This window comes from Sarcophilus harrisii, chromosome 5 (genome assembly GCF_902635505.1).
Source record: "Sarcophilus harrisii chromosome 5, mSarHar1.11, whole genome shotgun sequence".
NCBI lineage: Eukaryota > Metazoa > Chordata > Mammalia > Dasyuromorphia > Dasyuridae > Sarcophilus > Sarcophilus harrisii.
Window position 1 is genome coordinate 23,710,423 of NC_045430.1, and position 22,275 is coordinate 23,732,697.

At 37.7% G+C, this 22,275-nt stretch overlaps 1 protein-coding gene across 2 annotated transcripts in view; it reads left to right on the plus strand.

The window, feature by feature from the left end:
• The first annotated feature begins 1,336 nt into the window (after positions 1 to 1,336).
• GNPTAB (N-acetylglucosamine-1-phosphate transferase subunits alpha and beta) overlaps positions 1,337 to 22,275 on the plus strand; it is a 91,685-nt gene continuing 70,746 nt past the window's right edge. Inside the window, exon 1 of one of the 2 annotated variants that reach the window (XM_031939555.1) lies at positions 1,337 to 1,473. In XM_031939555.1, coding sequence (XP_031795415.1) covers positions 1,357 to 1,473 — 117 coding nt within the window. In that variant the 5' untranslated portion in view covers positions 1,337 to 1,356. The remainder of the gene's footprint in view (positions 1,474 to 22,275) is intronic. The other variant, XM_031939556.1, reaches the window with a different exon arrangement.

Here is a 22,275-nt window from a genome sequence, read left to right on the forward strand (position 1 = left end):
TGTTATTTGCTTGCATTTTATTTTCTTTTTCATTTTTTCCTTTGATTTGATTTTTCTTGTGCAGCAAGATAATTATATAAATATGTGTGCACATACTGGATTTAACACATATTTCTACCATGTTTAACATATATTGGATTACTTATCATGTAGAGGAGGGGATGGGGATAGAGAAGGGAAAATTTGGAATACAAGGTTTTGCAAGGGTTAATGTTGAAAAATTATCCATGTATTGTAAAGCTAGCCTAAAAGATATTTTAAGCTGGTACCCCGATTAATAAAATGAAGATAAAAAAGAAAAAAAAAAAAGAAAAATTATCCATGCATATGTTTTCAAAATAATAAGCTTTAATTAAAAAAAAAAAAAAGACTGAAGGCCAAAGAAGAATGAAATGGATAGATGGTGTCATGGAAGCAAAGAACATGAATTTGGACAGACTGAGAGATAGTGGAGGATAAAAAGACTGATCATGTCCATGAAGTCACAGAGTCGGAGCCACTGAAAGAATGAACAAGAAGCGTGGTTTATAAAAAACGCTTTCAAAGTTGCAAACACTCTTTAAATACATTGTCTCTTGTAGTTCAAAATGCACTAAGACTTTTGGGACACCCTGCATTTAAAGCACTTTTCAGGCTTTAAGGGTCTATAAACCATTGTTATTGCAAGCCCCCAACGAAACAATGTTTGCAAAAGACACAAACCACACTTTTTTTAGTAGCACAAATGAGACTGTATTTAAATACTTTGTATCCTTGAAATTGTTTTTATAAACCACACTTCCCGGGGAGGGGAAGCTCAGAAAGAGACATTGTATTTAAAGGGCTTTGCCCCCTTGAAAGGGTTTGCAAACTGCCTTCCTGGAGGAGCTTAAAGGAGACAATGTAGCAAAACGTCTCTGCAACTTTTAGAAGGTTATGATCGCACTTCGGGAGGAGAGTTGGACGCCAACGAGACTGCATTTAAATGCTCTGCAACCTTCAAAGCGTTTACAGATCGCACTTGTCTCTACGCGGGTTCCCAGGAGTGCGCAACTTCTCGGATTCGAAGCTCCCGCCTCCGCGTTAGCGCTGCTCAGAGCAGGCGCACGCGGTGGGAGGACTGAGGTGGGCGGGGCCTGCGCCTGCTCCGTAAGCCTCGGAGGGCGCCGCTCTCCTCCGCGCGCCAGGGGGCGCTGGCGGCCTGGCAGAGTCCGGAGCGGGGCCCCGCCCCTCGCTCGCTAGGGTGGCGGCGCGGGCCGGCCCGGGGGCGGGGTCGCGGCCGGCGGTCTCCCGGAAGCGGCGGCGGCGGCTGGCGCGGAGCGGGGCCGGGGACAGTGGCCGAGGCGGCCATGAGCGGCGGCGGCGGCGGCGGCGGCGATGCTGCTCAAGCTGCTGCAGAGGCAGACCTACACCTGCCTGTCGCACAGGTACGGCCTCTACCTGTGCTTCGGGGGCGTCGTCCTCATGATCGTCTCCGCCTTCCAGTTTGGAGAGGTGAGTCCGCGCGGCGCCGCCGGGTCCCGGGAGGGGGGAGGGGGACGGGGGGGGGGCTGCTGCTCCCCGCCCGCCCGCTCACCCACATGCCGCCTCCGGCCCCCCTCACGCGCTGCCCGTCTCCGCGGGGGGCCCGCGCTCCCGTCCCCCTCCCACGTGCTACCCCTGCGGGCTCCCGGCTGTTTCACCTCAGCCCTTGCACCCTCGGCGGTGACGGTGGAGGTTTGCTTTCCTCCCGTCTATTATTTCTTCAGGCGCTGCCTCTGCAGAAGGGGTCCCTGCTCTCCAGCCCCCCCCCCCCCAGCCTTTGCGGGGGTCCCCGCTCCTGCTTCCACCGCGTGCCGTCTCTTCGGGGGTCCCAGCTATTCCCCCCCCAGCATTGCACCCGCTGCTGCTGTCCCCCATATACCGTCTCTGTGGGAGTGCCTCTGAGGAAGGGGTCCCGCTATTCCCCCCCCCCGTTATCCTGCTCCCCTCCCACTTGCTGCCTTTGCACGGGCTCACTGCCGCTCTCATCCATAGAGTCCCCCTTTATGTGGAATCCCTTGGAAGGGGTCTCCACTGACCCCCTTCCCAGGCTCTCTATGTCTCTAGGAAATACCTCCGCTAACCACCACTTGATGCTTCTTTTGCTGGTTTATGTACGTGTGTGTGGACTTTATGCTAATGCTCCCCATCAGCTGATTCATCTGAAAGGACTTCTTTTCTCAGCTTTCCCACTTCTTTGTTCTCTTTCCCTCTGTGTTTCTGTCTCTCTCTGTCTCTCTCCTTTTGTCTCTCTGTCTCTCTCCTTTTGTCTCTCTCCTTTTGTCTCTCTCCTTTTGTCTCTCTCTGTCTCTGTCTCTCCTTTTGTGTCTCTCTGTCTCTGTCTCTCTCCTTTTGTCTCTCTCTGGCTCTGTCTCTCCTTTTGTCTCTCTCTGTCTCTGTCTCTCGCCTTTTGTCTGTCTCTGTCTCTCTCCTTTTGTCTCTCTCTGTCTCTGTCCTTTCACCGGGAGCGCCAACTTCACCTCCTCATAGCTTTGAGTTATGCACCAGCCTTTCAGTTTGGAAAGAGAAATATCCCCTTTCATCCCTAAATCTCTACGTCCTTACACACTATCGACTTCTGAATTCTCCCACTGTCTCCTTTAGACCTCTTTCCCCCATTATTCCCCATCTCTAGGGGGAGGGAGTGAGTTTGGAAAGGTCCTTTCCTACTTGTTTCCAAAAGCGTCTCTTTACAACATGAAAGGCTTGTCATCTCATACTCCTTTTAGGGGGAAGGAGAAGTTGAGGTTTTGATTGCTTTTAGTTTGGGTTGGTGTGCCTTTCACATCGGGATCATCCCAAGGCATCCTGAACACTATCTACTGACAAAGCAAAACAAAAATACCCTGTCTTGTTTTGTTTTGTTTGAGGTGAAAGCCTTTGCCTTGGGAGAGGTGAGCCTCTCATTCACCGGGATAATTTTCATTGCCCTCCTTTGGTCCGTGTTTCCTAAATTTCTGGGGTATGGTGATAAATATTTAACATCCAGTTCTGGGAAGATTCCAAATTGACTATGGGTTGGGTCAGGTAGATAGTGCAATGAATAGAGCACTAGCCCTGGAGTCAGGAATATCTCTGTTCATATCTGGCCTCAGGCACTAGCTGTGTGATCCTAGACAAATCACTTAACCTGATTGTCTCCCAAAATAATAAATTAATCTACATTATTAACACTTCTGCCACCACTTAAGCATGGTGACTAAGAGCAAAACAGTAGATTAAACCCTGATTTGTAGCATTTGCCGAGTTTCAAGGCATAATTGCTAACACAAAAATTTAACAATCCTGTCCAGGCTGATACAAGTGGGCTTCACTACCTTCCTTTCCTGAAACTCAGCTTACTACCCCCAAAACTACCTTTTGGGGGAGGATCCTTCTCTAAATCTTATATGTGGAGAAGCAAACCCTTTATTTCAGATAGCACCTCCCCATGATGCTCTAAGCCCTCTACCATTCTTTTTATTTATCCCCTTGCCTTTTAATTTGGAGAGGAGAGGAGAGGGGAGGAGGGAGAAGTTAATGACTTCCCATCTTGGAGAAGAGATCTGCACTGCACCTGACTTCCACCTGATGGGCCCTCCAGTCTTAACCTGTTTATGTTCATCCTTGTTTATCTCTTTTTTGATCTACACCACTTTGAATATTTTGAGCATCCAGGGTATTCCTCCTTAACCGCCTTTTAACACTAAAGTTTTCAAGTCTTTCTTTGAAAGTCCTTGCTTCTAAAAGACCTTGGCCTTAATCTCCATTTTATTATTAGAGTTTATGCCAAGTTTTTCACCTCTCCTGAACAACTGTGTTCCTGTGCCCTCCTCTCCTATACTCTCTTCCTCTTATTTGCTCCTTCCTAGTCCTCTTCTTTTCTCACTCCCACATTTGAACCCACATTTTGACTTTTGGGCTTTTAGAAGTTTGTGCTTCAATTTGGAGGGTTTCAATCCCGCTGAAGGATTAAAGATTCCAGGGGCCTTGGCGTTTTGTAAATCTTTTTCATCAATTTCCAGGTTTTAAACTTTATACACTTTTTTTGTTTGTTTGATTTGTTTTGTTTTCTATTTTTTAATCTGATTTTTTAATAGTATTTTGTTTTTCCAAATATATGCAAAAGTAGTTTTCCATATTCACCTTTGCAAAACCTTGTGTTGCAGATTTTTCTCTCTTTTCTCCCTTCTCCAAAACAGCAAGCAATCTGATATAAGTTAATGTATACTTGTTTCAGACAAATTACTCAGAATAGGTCATTAATTAGTTTATCCGTAGTTTTTCTTTGAGATTTCTATATCATTTCATGACACAAGACCAGCTTGGGCTCCAGGGCACATGACTTTTATGAGGCTAACTTCCTTGTACTTTAGCACGGGGCATCTTGGGGTACAGCACAAGCAATTAGAAGAATGGAAATATTCCAGAACAACACGTAGGTCAGTCAGCTCTGAAATTCCTTAGTCACTATATGGTTAATACTGCCTTGAGATGAATTAGAAACTTTTAGAGGCTATATTTGAGCAGTAGCTAGGGATGCCCTTAACAGTAACTTATGGCCTATTTAAAATGTTTTTGAATGAATAAATGCATTACTTGAGATACTTTGAGTTGCTTTACTTAAAGTTGAGTCAATATTTTCTTTTGGCAGAAGTTGAATTATTAGTAGAATATTTGTGTATACAGGTGCAATTTATTTGAATTTTTGAGTGATTCTTATGTAACTATACAGTTCTAGTACTTTAAAAAAAATTCTTCAGGTTGTTCAAAACTTGCCTTTTTGTTGAGTTTTATCTGTAGCACAGAGAAGGATGTAGTTGAAGACCCTTTTACTTAAAGTACTATTTGGTGTGAGTTATTAATGAATATGTGGTGTAGGGCATTGTGCCCCCTTATCTGTCTGCCATTTTGTTCATGTAGTCCTTAGAATCCATGTTTCAACCCTTCTAAGGACTTTTAAGTTGTAAAAAAAGCATAAAGTTTTAAGTCAATTACATCTAAGTTTATTAATATTCTTGACTTAAGGCACTTAAGAAATATTTGTTGATTGATTTATTATATACTTAAAGGAACAATGATTTCCTTGACTTGTGGCCTTTCTCCTCTGATGCCAGTTTTACTAGTATGATTTTCTTGGTTTCACAAGTTGTGTCAAAAAAAAACACCACGCGGTGTGTGTGTGTGTGTGTGTGGGGGGGGGGGGTACCTTCAGAGATAAGCCTCTGTGCATTCAACTAGACTGGCTTTAGGTTGTGACAGTCCATTACTCAAAACCTTTCCAGTTTGATAGGACCAGAGAAGTTATGTGAAACTCCTTGACTGTCCATCTTGATGCCTATCTTTTAAGGCCCACTTCACGTTCTCCCTCTTCCCTGCAGCCCTTAATTATAGAAGCTGCTGCTGCTAAGACTACTAGTTCACACTTTTTATTTACCAAATATCTCTTTGATCCTCAAAATAATCCTGGGAGGCAAGTGCTGTAATTATTACTCTTTTTTTTTTTTTTTTTTTTTCCTTTTGCAACTAAGGAAATTAAGATGGCATGCCCAGGCTCATACAGCTAAGTGTCCTAGGCAGCATTTCAACCCAAGTCTTACTGATTCATTCCAGCTCTTTCTCCCATATATCACATTGTCTCTCTGGAGTAAATAATAGGCCAATTTATTCATTTTCCTATTTGAGAAGGGCAGATTTATTATACACCTTGAGCTGGTTCGGTTGGCCACTCTTGTGAAGCTATTTAAGTTTATCTAGTTGAGAGAAACTGTAGAGATGATTCAAGATTATGTAGTGTTAATGCATATACAAGAATTCTTGTTAACAAAAGTGGAAAACGAACGTTTTAAATTAAGACATAATAAGAGTCTAAACCAGTACTCTCGGCCATCTCTAATTGCTGTTCTGTTCATTTTTCTTCGCTTGGACACCCTTTGACTCATCTGTTGCATAGGTAGTAATTAATTAAAACATTTTCCTAAAATTAAGATTATGCTTTTTGCCTTCAATTCCTACTTTTTTCTTCCTCTTCACTTATTTCTTAGTGTCCCAGTATAGTATAAGTCAGCATTCCTTCATCCACTTCTCAGAATTTGTTAGCTGTTTTTTCTTTAAAACAATTTTTTTATCCTAATTTTGGAAAATGTTAACAAATGTCAACATTTCTGTTTACAAAGAATGGAAAAGATTTTATATGAAACCACACAATTTAAAAAATATTTTATTTTTTCCAACTTAAAAAAAAATTTTTATTATAGCTTTTTATATACAAAACATATGCACGGGTAATTTTTCAACACTGACCCTTGCAAAAACTTTTGTTTCCCCTCCTTCCCTCCACCCCCTCCCCTAGATGGCAAGTAGTCCCATACATGTTAAATATGTTAAAAGTATATGTTAAATACAATATATGTATACATATTTATACAGTTATCTTGTTGTGCAAGAAAGATCAGATTTAGAAAGAAGGTAAAAATAACTTGAAGAAGAAACAACAATTAAAGCAAACAATAACAGAAAGACTGGAAATGTTATATTCTAGTCCATACTCATTTCCCAGTGTTCTTTCTCTGGATGTAGCTGGTTCTGTTCATTACAGATTAATTGGAACTGATTTGAATCCTCTCATTGTTGAAGAGAGCCACTTCCATCAGAATTGATCATCATGTAGTATTGTTGTTGAAATGTATAATGATCTCCTGGTTCGGCTCATTTCACTTAGCATCAGTTCATGTAAATCTCGCCAATCCTCTCAGTATTCATCCTGCTGGTCATGTTCTGTAAGAACAATAATATTCCATAATATTCATGTACCACAATTTATTCAGCCATTCTCCAATTGATGGGCATCTCTTCAATTTTCAGTTTCTGGCCACTACAAAAAGGGCTGTCACAAACATTTTGGCACATACAGGTCCCTTTCCCTTCTTTAGTATCTCTTTGGGATATAAGTAGTAGCACTGCTGGATCAAAGGGTATGCACAGTTTCACAACTTTTTGAGCATAGTTCCAAATTTCTCTCCAGAATGGTTGGATCCATTCACAACTCCACCAACAATGCATCAGTGTCCCTCTTTTCCCACATCCCCTCCAACATTCCTCATTATCTTTCCTGTCTTCTTAGCCAATCTGATAGGTGTGTAGAGGTATCTCAGAATTGTCTTGATTTTCATTTCTTTGATCAACAATAATTTGGAATACTTTTTCATATGACTAGAAATAGTTTCAATTTCTCCATCTGAAAATTGTCTGTCATTATCCTTTTGACCATTTATCAATTGGAGAATGGCTTGATTTCTTATAAATTAGTCAATTTTCTATATATTTCCAATTACTTGTAAAGATAATATTTATCATTTTAAAATAAAATTTAGAGTTGCAAATTTTCTTCCTCTTTTCACTCCTCCCTAGTACAGCAAGAAATTTGATATAGATTATATAAAGCCACCAATTTTTAATATATAGCTTGTATTTTTTGGAGGTATGAGGATCATAGATCTAGTAAGTGTCTGAGACCTGATTTGAACTCAAGTCCTCTGGATTCCAGGGTTAATGCTTGAGGGAGCCAACTAACTATCCCCATAATACATGTTAGTTTCAAAACTACCCTTTTTGTTTGTGATTTCTTCTGAATTTCTTTCTGTTATGTATCATTTCTCTGGCAGGGAAATAGCTTAATATTTATCTGAATGTCCATCATTTTTATTACTAAAACCTGATTCTCCCTTAATTTTTTTCTTTTGAGATAGTTTTTCTGTTATCCTTGGTATATGTTCCTCTTTCACATAAGTATATGTGTTTGCTAGGACTTGTACACTAGCTTCCTCATTTCCAATGCCTCTCTTATTTTACCTTACCTCCAACTTCAATACAAGGTTACTAATCTTTTTAAAAGCTTTATCTAAAAGCATTTCACTGCTCGCCTCCTCTGCTTTCTTCCTCCACTCCCCAGACTGCCTTGAATTATCTCATATTTCTCTGATCTCACACCTTAATTTAATTTAATTTAATTCGCACTCATAAGTTATATTGTAAAAGGTTCAAAGTAATTCTATTTCTGTAAATTCTTCACTTCTTACAGAAGTAGGTATGGTTTTTTGGGCCTCAGTTTTTCCTTATTTGAAAAACAAAGGTATTGATTGGGAAAAGAATTTCCAAGACCTCTCCTAACCCAAGATCTGACATTTTATATCATGCTAAAGCAACTAAAATGAATGAAAACAAGTTGTCTTTTTTAAAGGAAGCCTTCTGTTGTTTCCTGTGGGAGGCATACAGAAACTACATAAGATAACTGGAAAATTCATAATTAATTATGGTTGTTATTACCTAAAAGAGAAGTCCTCCCATTCCCCTCCCCAGTGGGAAATGGATAAAAGACTAACCATTGACATAGATCCACAAGATTTCCTTTGAAATGTAAATCAGTACAAAGTAATCCCTATAAGACCAGAACAACCTAGAAACTAGTTCAGACAGCATTTACTTGCTTCCCAAATAGAGAAAAATAGCAGTCACAATCAATGTCAATTTAGAATGTTCTTTCTAAAATTTAATAGAGAATTGTATGATACCGAGTACTATATCCTACTAATTTTTTTTTAATTGGAGAAATCAGTTTTCAGAAAACTTGTGAATAGAATAGATCCAGTTAAGTCTGAACATTCCAAGAACATTTAGAATAACGTTGTAAGGAATTTAATTAAGGAACAGCCCCCCCCCCCAAAAAAAAAAAAAAATTGGCAAAGATGTGCCTAGATATTGCTATTGATTTGTCTTCACTGCTGTTAGACGCTAACCTGCCAGCCCACAGTGTGCTGCATGAAGGAGATGAGGGACTAAAGAAAACAAAGATGGAAGAAAAGAGATTTTTTTTTTTTTTTTGTTGGGTATGAAATAATTTTGAGGATATTGAGAGAAGCTCCAAATATCTGAAAATGGGTAAAATACTAAAAACTTTTAGCAAAAGTTATAGGTCCTAGTTTTCAAAACAGTGATCTAGAGAAGAATACCCATAACAACAGCACCTATGTGTTCTCCATCTGTTCTTTGATGCAGGTATGACTTTGAAGATAGGCTTTCATGGCAGTGCTACTCCACAGCAGAGTATTTATAATTTATAGTCATATGGTCCATTGAAAGTCAGAGAAATCCAGGACACTGGATCACAGTGAATCACAGGAAATCTTTTGTTCTTGTTGCTCAATTAGGGCAAATGTTCCCTTACAGGCTCCACTCTACTAAAGAGTTTCCCAAGTATGTTAAAAGCATATAAGATTCTTTAAAGCAATAACCACATAAAATTTTATTCAGCCAACCTATGATGATTGCCAGTATTCAGTGAAGAATAAAATGAGACATGCTTGCCACTCTCCTGGAGGATGCTTAATGTAGAGCCCAAGAAATTAATTTCTCTCCTGGATGTGGGGTCCTCTTAATCCTATCTCTAGAGACATTATGCAGGTGGTACCCCAGCCTAAGAACATTGTAGAACCTCCTGAATGAGATCTGTAATTATTCGAGTTTGACCTTATCCTTATAGGAAAAACCAGGTGGCCTATTATCCAGATTGAAAGCTGCCAACAGATGGACAGCCTATAGAACTGGTTCACCAATATCTCTAACTTGGACAGAAATCATAGAATAATGAACAGGGAATCAAATAGGAAGAGGAAAGTGGGATTGTTTGCTTCAGGGAATTGCCCCATATTTTTAATGATCCCAAGTTTCTTCCCACTTTTAGAAAGTTTCTCTGAGAGTTATGATATATCACTGCATCTCTTGAATTTAAATTGTAAGTTACCTAAGGTCAAAGGAGGAGCTCATTGTGTCAAGACCCTTGAGAAAGACTCATGTTGTCTCATCTGTGTTAAATGATTTGAATTACCAACTTGGCTAGAAGGAAAAAGGGAGTTTGGGATAAGTAGTGTTATATAGTGGTATAGTAATATTTCAGGGCAATCATTTCTTCTTTGTCATAGTATTTCTGATTTTATTTTCAATTTTCTTTTGCTAGGAACTTTCACAGATTATATTCATCACCGTTTTATTATTTACTTTACCTTTTGATTAGGTTTTCACATGATCCTAAGGTGGGGTCGAAGACTTGTGAATAGAAATGTTTTTTACCTTCACAATTAAGAACAAGGTTCATTATCTAAAATTCTTAAAACATATAAAATCTAAAATTCAGAATTGAATAGTTTATGAGATTTCTTGGATTTAAACTTTAAGAAAGATTTACAATTCAAGAGAATCTTAGAACTGAGAGAAATGTCTGAGGGCATGTAATAATCGGTATTGGAATAAGAGTTTACCCTCCAGAGGATTGTCACCCAGTAATTAGTCATTCCTCATAATCATTGTTTCCCGTGATACTGCATTACAGTCACAGGCCACAATTCAGACATTTCCTAATTGCCAAGTACCTATTTTGTTCTTGATTTCTTGTTACCACAAAAAACACTGTTCTAAATATTTTGGTATATGCGGGATTTTTTTTTCTTTTAAGAAATAATGCAACTTTTCCTTAAAGAATGGAGAGCCTGCCTCAGATGGAAATATAGGCTCAAGTCTCGTGTGAAGAACTGGTTGTGTGACCCTGGACAAGTGACTTAACCTCTCAGTGCTATTACTATAACTACTAATATTTCAGAGTAGATAGAATGAGTATCTTTCCTGAGAGTAAATGCCAATGAAACCATGGGGCTAGTACAAAAAAAGAAAGAAAGAAAGAAGCCTTTGTTGCTATTTCCAAATAATCCTGAACAGTTGCATGATTCTTTCCACCTTTTTTCAGCAATTTATGTGTAGGTATGAAGGTGGTGAAAGGATCTGGCCAAGGCGGAGGCTTGATTGAACATAATCAGCTTTATGATGAAGGGCATTGTGTGGTTTTAAGAGGAGAGTGTAGAATTGAATTGATTGATTCATCAAAGGGTCAAGATGAGGAGAAGAGAGAGATGGCTTGTCTAGGAGAGAACTAACGGGAGGTCATGTACAGATGAAGATTGAGAGGTGAAAAACTAAGATTATGGTCAGTTAAGGAGATTTCACAATTCTTGAACCTAGAGGTGGTACTTTTTTGTGTGTGACAGGATCATGGATAGAATCGACTGTGTGTATCTGAGACTGGGTGAAGGAATAGCTCATGGCAAGTGAATAAGTTGAGGAACCAAGGCATTTGAAATAGAATCCTTATGAATTGAATTCCCCTAGTATGATATCAGGAGTTGGGTGGGGAAAGAAAGATTCTGATCCTTCCATAGAGTTTCCTTCAATCACTTGGAACACTTTTCTCATATCCCTTCTAAATCTTCTCTATCCAGTTCAACATTTCCAGGTTCTTTAACCAAGTCTCATCTTTATCCCTTTCCCTGCTTGTTACAAAGAAGTCAGGCTCCTTTGTAACAATGTGGGACTCAGAGATGAACATATACCTCCTTTTTGTGGTCTGACCACAAGATTGCTCAGGCAACTTGAGATCACGTTAACTCTTTTAGTTGCACTATTGACTCAGAGAAATTGTAGTTCACCGAAACCATGAGATCTTTGTCTCCTGAGCTGATGTCTAGCCAAACCTCCCCCATCTTGTATTTCATACTAACATGCTTGGGCTTCTTAAAATTTTATTTAAACTAAGTGTAGGACTTTATATTTCTTTCTTTTACATTTTGTCATATGTGTTAGTTTAAGCCCCTTATCTTCACTTGTTGAAATCAAGGAAAAAGCTTTTATTGAACTTTGGCTATATTCTGTTGTGTGACAGACTGGGAAAGGAAAAGAAGGGATAGGCAAGAGATAGTAATATAAACACTATGAAACAAACGATGTTGATAAGGATCTTTTTTTTTTTTTTTTTTTACATTCTAATTTTTTTAGATCTTGACTTGTCATCCATTATTTTACTTCTCCCAGGTTTGTGTCATTTGCAAATTTGATAGTCATATTATCATTTTCTTCATCCCTAGTTCTTGAAAATGTGATATAGCCTTCGAAGGACAGATTCGTGGGAAAATGGCCCATTTAAGTTGTCCCTCCTAGTTGATATAGTCTACTAAATGACTATTCTGGGATCTGGTCATTCCTCTGTCTTAGAATCTACCTGATTTATTTAGATCAATCTAGTCGTCTTACACACACACACACACACACACACACACACAGTGATTGTTCCAGTAGCTCAGGAGTTACTGTTCTCTTAGTTCCCTAGAATCCAACCTCTGACAGGGAACTGACCTTGGGAAAGGTACTTAACTTAAAAGGGAGGAGATAAAGGCTTGTTTCTACCTGCCTTCTACAGTTGTGAGGAAAGCATTTGGCTGTATCGAAAACTTTCAGTGATTGCTGCTTTCTTCACTAGAAAGTCACAAAGCATCCCTGGCTTCTTTTCAGCCTCAACTAAAATTCTGCCTTCAACTGAAGCCTTCTTAATTCCACTCAGTGTTTTCCCTTCTTCAGTTATTCCCTATTTATTCCACATATTGCTTTCTGTCTTTGTATATTGTTTCCCTGCAGATTGTTAGCTCCTTAAGGGCAGGTACTGTCCTTTGCCTCTTTTTGTATCCTCAAGCATTTAGTACAGTGCCTGGCATGTGGGAGGTACTTAATAAACTTTGATTGATTATTTAATCATACACTTTAGAATTTTTCCAATAATAAAAGTCAGACTCACAGAGCAGGATCATATTTTACCTGCTACTCTTTTTTTTTTTTTTTTAATTTTTTAAATTTTTTTTTTTTATTTAATAGCCTTTTATTTACAGGATATATACATGGGTAACTTTACAGCATTAACAATTGCCAAACCTCTTGTTCCAATTTTTCACCTCTTACCCCCTCCCCTAAATGGCAGGATGACCAGTAGATGTTAAATATATTAAAATATAACTTAGATACATAATAAGTATACATGACCAAAACATTATTTTGCTGTACAAAAAGAATCAGACTCTGAATTATTGTACAATTAGCTTGTGAAGGAAATCAAAAATGCAGGTGTGCATAAATATAGGGATTGGGAATTCAATGTAATTTATCTGCTACTCTTGAAGCATCTTTAGTTACCTGTGATTGTTCCAGTAGTTCAGGAGTTACTACTGTTCTCTTAGTACCCTGGCTTTATTTCATCTGACTTTGGTACAGTTCTGCCTTCTGTCTGTTTATTTTGGTTTTTAATTCCTTTGGTTTATTCCTTTAATTCCTTTAACTATTTTGGTTCTTTATTCCTGCCTCAAGATCCTTCTCTACAGAAGGATAAAGATTGGGAAGTTGGGCCTTCTCCTCCATTTACCAGCCATTCTCATCTTCTTTTCTCCTACCAGTTCTCTCACCTTTGATCCACTTAACACTTAAGTAACTAAAAAAAACTTTTCATTGACTCTACTATTCAATTGCCAGCCTGACTTTTATACTGTTGACATTACTTTTTAAGGGACAGCCACTCCCATGCTATTAAATTGAAACATGCTATATAGCATAATATTAGAACAGAGCCAACCTAATCCAGTAAATCTGGTTGAATGACCATTTCTATTGTGTGAGGTATAAGTCTGGCCATAAGGTTGGCAATCCTTTGTGTTTTATAAAATGTAAATGAAGAAAATGCTCTTCGGTGAAAATCATTGCTTCATTGATTGAGTGGTAGAAGGAAGTTACCTACAACTGTGCAAGTAATAATGACAGGGCTAGGATTTGTGCCTATGGCCTGTGACTCTTAAGTCTTACTGTGATTTGTAATTATAAAAAAACTAAAGTAAGATGTAAAACAAAGATATATTCATCAAAGTATTTGTTATAGGTCACATTCTATGCAAAATTTTAAGAAGTGAAAGAATTCATTCCCTAACTACGGAGAGATTGTCCAGATATTTCCTTTTTGTGTGGATTATATTGTACTAATTGCATCACATTTTGAAATGCTGTAAAGATTCCTTCAACTTCTTTTTTAATGTGCAATTCTTTTTTTTATTTTTTTTTTTTTTTCTGATTGTATATGTATATTAACTTTTTTTTTCTTGCTGAGGCATTTGGGATTAAGTGACTTGCTCCGAGTCACACAGCTAGGAAGTGTTAAGGGTCTGAGGCCCGATTTGAACTTGGATAGTCCTGACTTCAGGGATGATGCTCTGCACACTGCCTCTATATTAACTTTTAAAATAAACATTTCTTTATGAATCATGTTGGGAGAGAAAAGTCAGAATAAAAAGGAAAAACTTTGAGAGCGAAAAAAAACAAAACAAAAAAATGAAATGAACATAGCATGTGCTGATTTACATTTAATTGCCATAGTTCTCTTTCTGGATGCAGATGGCATTTTATATCCAAACTTTATTGGAATTGCCTTGGATCACTGAACTGCTGAGAAGAACCAAGACTTTCATCACAAAATCTTGCTTTTACTATGTACGATGTATTCCTGGTTCTGCTTGTTTCGCTCAGCTTCAATTCATGTAAATCTTTCTAGGCCTTTCTAAAAATCAGTTCTCATTATTTTTTATAGAACAATAATATTTCATTATCTTCATGTACCACAACTTATTCAGCCATTCTCCAATTGATGGGCATCTACTCATTTTCCACTTCTTTGCTACCACAAAAAAACTGCTACATTTTTGCATATATGGTCCTTTTCCCTCCTTTATGATTTCCTTAGGATACAGACCCAGTAGTACTACTGCTGGGTCAAAGGGTGTGTGTACAGTTTTATAGCTTGTGCAATTTTTTAGACATATTTGTCATATTGTGCAAGAAAAATCAGACCAAGAGAGGAAAAAACCAAGAGAAACCAAAAAAAAAAAAAAAAGGAGGAAAATGCTATGCTTTGATTCACATTGAATTTTCATAGTTTTCCTTCTGCATGGATTTTCCATCCCATTTATTGGAATTGCCTTGAATCACCATATTGTTGAGAAGAGCCAAGTCTATCACAGTTGATCATCACATAATCTTGCTGTTGCTGTGTACAATGATCTCTTGGTTCTTCTCTTTTCACTCAGTATCAGTTCATGTAAGTCTTTCCAGGCTTTTTTGAAATCAGCTTGCACATTATTTTTTTTTTTTTTTTTTTTTTTTTAATTTAATAGCCTTTTATTTACAGGATATATACATGGGTAACTTTACAGCATTAACAATTGCCAAACCTCTTGTTCCAATTTTTCACCTCTTACCCCCCCACCCCCTCCCCTAAATGGCAGGATGACCAGTAGATGTTAAATATATTAAAATATAAATTAAATACATAATAAATATACATGACCAAAACATTATTTTGCTGTACAAAAAGAATCAGACTCTGAATTATTGTACAATTAGCTTGTGAAGGAAATCAAAAATGCAGGTGTGCATAAATATAGGGATTGGGAATTCAATGTAATGGTTTTTAGTCATCCCCCAGAGTTCTTTTTCTGGGTATAGCTGGTTCAGTTCATTACTGCTCCATTAGAAATGATTTGGTTGATCTTGTTGCTGAGGATGGCCTGATCCATCAGAACTGGTCATCATCTAGTATTGTTGTTGAAGTATATAATGATCTCCTGGTCCTGCTCATTTCACTCAGCATCAGTTCGTGTAAGTCTCTCCAGGCCTTTCTGAAATCATCCTGTTGGTCATTTCTTACAGAACAGTAATATTCCATAATTTTCATATACCACAATTTATTCAGCCATTCTCCAACTGATGGACATCCATTCAGTTTCCAGTTTCTAGCCACTACAAAAAGGGCTGCCACAAACATTCTGCACATTATTTCTTATAGAACAATAATATTTTATCACATTCATATACCATAAGTTACTCAGCTATTCCCCAACTGATGGACATCCACTCGATTTCCAGTTTCTTGGCACTACAAAAAGGGCTGCAAAAAATTGCACATTTTTGCACATGTAGGTCTTTTTCCCTCCTTTATGATCTCTTTGGGATACAGACCCAGTAGAGACACTGGTGAATCTAAGGGTATGCACAGTTTTATATAACTGAGGCCCCTTCAGTTTTACACACACATACACACACACACGTACATTTTTAGTTTTGGTACAGACTTGTGTTCCTATGATTATTTTCAAAGTGTAGAAACTACCTCCATTGATATTTTCTGCAATTTCTCTATAACATCTTTCCCCCTCCTCCCTGAGGCAATTGGGGTTAAGTGACTTGTCCAGGGTCACACAATTAGAAAGTGTTAAGTGTCTGAGATCAGATTTGAACTCAGATCCTCCTGACGTCAGGGCTGGTGCCCTATCCACTGCGCCACCTAGCCGTCCCCTTCTCTATAACTTATGATAGAATATTACTTGAAGGTTTGAGAGATTAATAGCTTTTCCCTTGGTCTTTAGTAGGCCTGGTCCTCTATTCACTATGCTGCTTTTAACATCTGCAGTCATTCTGATCTTCATTTTATCATTGGATGCTGACACTTCTGGAGGAAAGAGTAAGACTAGTGACTTTGCACATCCCTTTGTCACTTAAAGCCAATTCACTTTCATTTAATGAATCACTTTCCTGATATCATGATCCTCTTTGAGAATGAAGGACAAATGATGACAACAATTTTTAACACACTCTGGTCTCTCAGAAGAGACTGGCCTAATCACCAAATTAGGAAACACAGACTGGATGAAGAATTTATATTATGCAAGTTGTGATGTGAAGTTGGATAGTCAATTGGATGAGCTAGCCCATTAGTGTGTATATCTTGTGTTGTGTACTACAGTAGGGGGGTTGGGCCCTAAGTCATCCAGAAAATTGGACAGCATCTTATTTGGAATATTGTATAGTCTTTTTGGGTCCTTGAATCTCTTGCTGCTACTGAAGGGCATCTTTTTAACATCAGTTGCACTATATGTTTGCATGTGTTTGAGAAAATGTCAACTTAAGGCATTGTAAGTTGTGCAGTGTATATAAGTAGGTGTCCCTGCATGACTAGTGGTGATTTATCTCTAAGAATTGGCTTAAAAAGCAGAAAGCGAGGGGTAATGGATGGGCACTCTGAGTATGAAACTTATGGCTAAAAAAAAAAAAAAAAAAAAAGAGTATAAAAAGCAGAGAAAGGATTCAGGGGGGCTTGTGGAAGACAGTAATCACACAAAGTATGAACCTGTGATGAGTTGCAATCAGCGATGACAGTATGAATAGCTGCACTTCTGTGTTCAGAGATCCAGAGAACTTCATGCTACATAAACAGCGCTATACCACAGTGTTAGGATGGGTATACCAAGAAGAGTAAGGTTTGGTCTCAGTCTTCAAATATGATATAAGCAAGCAGACAAGGACCTTCTTGAGGAGGGGATGCAAATCAGTACTATCTCTATGAGAAATAGTCTTGTAGGACTGCCCAGAGAGCATTGAGTTATAGTGACTTGCCTAAAGTCCCATAGCCAACTGTGAGTCAGAAGCAGAGTTTGAGCCCAGGGCTCCTTGGCTTTAAGGCCAAGTCTTTTTTCCATTGTGACAAGGTTTCTTTTCTGAAAAGACAAATAAATTACAAAAATGTGAAAAACACACCCAAATTATAAGAGATAAAGGATATGACAGAATAGGAAATGTCACAAGGAAGTCATGGAGTGAAATGGACAAGGAGTGCCCCGAGTTGAGAATCCCTTGTGGACCAAGAGAGAGCTTTCCTGGCCAGGAGCTTCAACTTTGAAAAATCTGGATTGTTTAGTTTTTTCCTTTTTTTTTCTATCTTTTTTAACCATATCTTATTTATTATTTTTAGATATAGAAAACATATGGCCATATGTTAATTGGGGGAGGCAGTATTGAAATTTTTGTAATTTGCTTCAGTCCCAACATCCCTTAGAATCAGTACTATTTCTATATAAGTAGTGGGACAATTCTGAGTGATGTTTAATTCTTAGGACTTCAGTTTGTTATGAAAAAGGAAGAGAAAGGTAGGTAGCATATTTCTCTAAGAAGGGATTAATTACTGGTCACAAAAAGACCCCTGAGCAGCTCCATTCTTTTTTTTTTTTTTTTTTTTTTAAATTTTTTTTAAATAATTTTTTTTTTTTATTTAATAGCCTTTTATTTACAGGATATATACATGGTAACTTTACAGCATTAACAATTGCCAAACCTCTTTTCCAATTTTTCCCTCTTACCCCCCCACCCCTCCCCTAGATGGCAGGATGACCAGTAGATGTTAAATATATTAAAAATAAATTAGATACACAATAAATATACCTGACCAAAAACGTTATTTTGCTGTAGAAAAAGAATCAGACTCTGAAATATTGTACAATTAACGGAAGAAATCAAAAATGCAGGTATGCATAAATTAGGGATTAGAATTCAATGTAATGGTTTTAGTCATCTCCCAGAGTTCTTCTTCTGGGCATAGCTAATTCAGTTCATTACTGTCCATTAGAAATATTTGGTTGATCTAGATTGCTGAGGAGGGCCTGATCCATCAGAACTGGTCATCATATAGTATTTTGTTGAAGTATATAAGTCTCTTCCTCATTTCCTCACATCAGTTCATGAATCTCTCCAGGCCTTTCGAAATTATCCTGTTGGTCATTTCTTACAGAAAGTAATATTCCATAATTTTATATACCACAATTTATTCAACCATTCTCCTATGGACATCCATTCAGTTTCAGTTTTAGCCACTCAAAAGGGGCCCAAACATTGTACATACAGGTCCTTTCCTTCTTTAAAATCTCTTTGGGATATAATCCCAGTATCCTGGATCAAAGGGTATCACAGTTTGTAACTTTTGAGCATAGTTCCAAACTACTCTCCAAAATGGTTGGATTTTCCAAACTCCACCAACAATGCATCAATGTCCCGTTTTCCCTCCCTCAACGATCATTTATTTTTCCTGTCATCTTAGCCAATCGCAGGTGTTATGGTATCTTAGAGTTGTCTTAATTTGCATTTCTCTGATTAATAATGACTTGGAGCATCTTTTCAATGACTAAATGTTTCAATTTCTTCATCAAATTTCCGTTCATATCCTTTGACCATTTTCAATTGGAGAATGGCGATTTTATAAATTAGGTTAATTCTCTATATATTTTAAATAGGCCTTTATCAGAACCTTTATTAAAAATATTTTCCCAGTTTTTCTTCCCTTCTAATCTTGTCTGCATTAGTTTTGTTTGTAAAAAACTTTCAGTTTGTATTCGAAAATTTCTATTTTGTGATCAGTAATGATCTCTAGTTCTTTGTCTAAGTTCCCCCTTCCACAGGTCTGAGAGTTTATCCTTTTCCTCTAATTTATTAATAATTTCATTCTTTATCCTAGGTCTAACCCTTTGACCTTATCTTGGTTCGTTAAGTTGGATCAATGCCTAGTTTCTGCCATATTAGTTTAATTTTCCCAGCAATTTTTATCAAACAGTAAGTTCTTATCCCAAAAGCTGGGATCTTTGGGTTTTCAAAATAGGTTGCTATATTTGTTGACTGTTTTATCCCTTGAACCTAATCTATTCCACTGATCAACTAATCTATTCCTTAGCCAATACCAAATAGTTTTGGTAACTGAGCAGCTCCATTCTTAATAACTTTTGTTTTCTTTGCCAAGGAAAATGGATTTGGGACCAAAAGAACAAACCAGAAATGCCTAAGAAGGAGACTATACCCTAAATAACTAAGGTTATCCCTGGCTTCTGACCATCAATTCAGTCCATCTGGTCTAAGATGAGCTACATCTTTTTTTTTTTTTAAATTTATTTATTTAATAGCCTTTTATTTACAGGTTATATGCATGGGTAACTTTACAGCATTAACAATTGCCAAACCTCTTTTCAATTTTCACCTCACCCCCACCCCTCCCCCAGATGGCAGGATGAATAGATGAAAATATATTAAAATATAAATTAGATACACAATAAGTATACAGGAAACCGTTATTTTGCTGTACAAAAGAATCAGACTCTGAAATATTGTACAATTAGCTTGTGAAGGGAAATCAAAATGCAGGTGGCAAAATATAGGGATTGGGAGTTCAATAATGGTTTTAGTCATCCCAAAGTTCTTTATCCATCTTAAAATTCAAGGAATGGTGGTTGTGCTTACAGCTCTGACTGCTGTAGAAGAACGAGGAATAACAGAAATTGAAATAGCAAAGGTCCTAATTTTCCAAAAGGGGCCTGCTAATTAAAGGTGATCATGGTGAATATATGGAATAGGATGTGGTGATTGACCAAGAGTGGTGTGACCTTGTCAAGAACAGGCTTTGCTAGGGGTGTGAAGAAGATCTTTGACAATAAGGGGAAAATGGGGAGAGGAGGTGCACAGTAGTTGAACTTCATGCGAATTGTTCAAAGAGGGAGAATATACATGTAATGAAGGGCATATTAAGGAAGGCAGTGGTACAAAGTAAAATAGAATTTTGAAGAACAAAGGAGGAGAATAAGCAAGAAAATGGGATGAAGGAAAATAATACAGTAATCATAACTGGATTAGAATGGATCATAATGGATTAGAAACCAGAATCCAACACTGTTATTAATAAAATTTGAAATAGAAACACACTCAGAGTTAAAATAAATGGTTATAGCATAATGTAATGTGCTTTAGATAAAATAAAAATAGTCAGGGATAGCAGTCATAATTTCAGACAAAATAAAAGCATTTAAAAGATAATCTGGGAAACTACGCATACAACTGTACCAAAGAATGAAGTTGTATCAGAAAATTTTATAGCAAGTTTCTCTGGCATCTCAGATATATAGAGAATAGAGTTAAGTTTATAAAAATAAGAGCCATTCCCCAACTGATAGTTGGTCAAAAGATATAAATAAGCAGATTTCAAAAGAAGAAATTGAAGCTATATATAGTCAACTGATAAAATTTTCTAAATCGGGACTTCTTGAATGTTTTTCATTTGTGATTCTTTTTTGCCCAAGAAATTTGTATGTGACCCTGGGTATGTAGTATATAAAATAGTATCCAAATCAAACATTTACTGACGACAAATTACAATTCTGTGACCCTCACATTCAGTTATGAGACTCCTTATGGTTCCACAACCCTGGACTCTAAATTACTATAGATTAGAGAAGGGCAAATTAAAATACCTCTAGGGTACTACACACTTAATCAAGTATGAGACTGCTTGTTTCTGAGGTTCCCTTAGAATGTTGAGAGTGTTTCATTCCATTAGTTACTATGTAAAGTGGTTCCCTAGTCCAGTGCTGGACACATCCTGGGCTCCAGCTGGCCATGGCTTTCTTATCATGAATGAATGAACTTATCTTCCCGAAAGCACCAGACAACTGACAAGGATAGGAATGGGGGTAGGAGATGGATGATAGCATTTAGGAGAGCAGTTTGGTGAATAGTGGGCTTCTCAGCCAGAAAATACTCTGCTTTGTGTACTTAGCTCCCTCTTTAAAAAAAATTTTTTTTTTTATTTTAATAGCTTTTTATTTACAAGATATGTGCATGGGTAATTTTACAGCATTGACAATTGTCAAACTTTTTATTCCAATTTTTCCCCTCCTTCCCCCAATCCCCTCCCCCCAATGGCAGGATGACCAATACATGTTAAATATGTTAAAGTATAAGTTAAATACAATATATGTATACATGTCCATACAGTTATTTTGCTGTACAAAAAGAATCGGACTCTGATATAGTATACAGGTAGTCTGTGAAGGAAATCAAAAATGCAGGCGGACAAAAATAGAGGGATTAGGAATTCTATCTAATGGTTCATAGTCATCTCCTAGAGTTCTTTCCCTGGGTGTAGCTGGTTCAGTTCATTACTGCTTCATTGGAACTGATTTGGTTCATCTCATTGCTGAAGAGGGCCACTTCCATCAGAATTGATCATCGGGTAGTATTGTTTTTGAAGTATATAATGATCTCCTGGTCCTGCTCACTTCACTCATTAGCTCCCTCTTTTTGAGGCTTTGAAAAGGAGTTTGCCTTCTGGAGCTTTTTGCAAACCCTTAATGAGTTAAATATTGGTTGCAACTTGATAATGGGAACTAAACCCTTGTGATCACAGGCTGCCCTTTCCCCAGCCTCTTTATCTAAACTGAAATCTTTCAGCTGGTACCTGTGTGTGTGTGTAGTATGTGTATACACATATATGTGTACATGTACACACACACACACACATAATTATTTCCAAATCCAAAACATACTTGCTGAGATCTGCTCTAGTTTGTTACAAAAATTAGCTGTGGTGTTCTAAGAGTTAAGGCTAATCAGAGGGGATGAATGAGGTGCCCATGGGATTGAAGAAAAAGAGGAGGCAAGCTGCAGCATGCAAGAAAGACAGCAACTCTAATCCCTAAGGAATTCTCCTTGTTTTTATGTATGACAGTTTCCAGAAAATCGGTG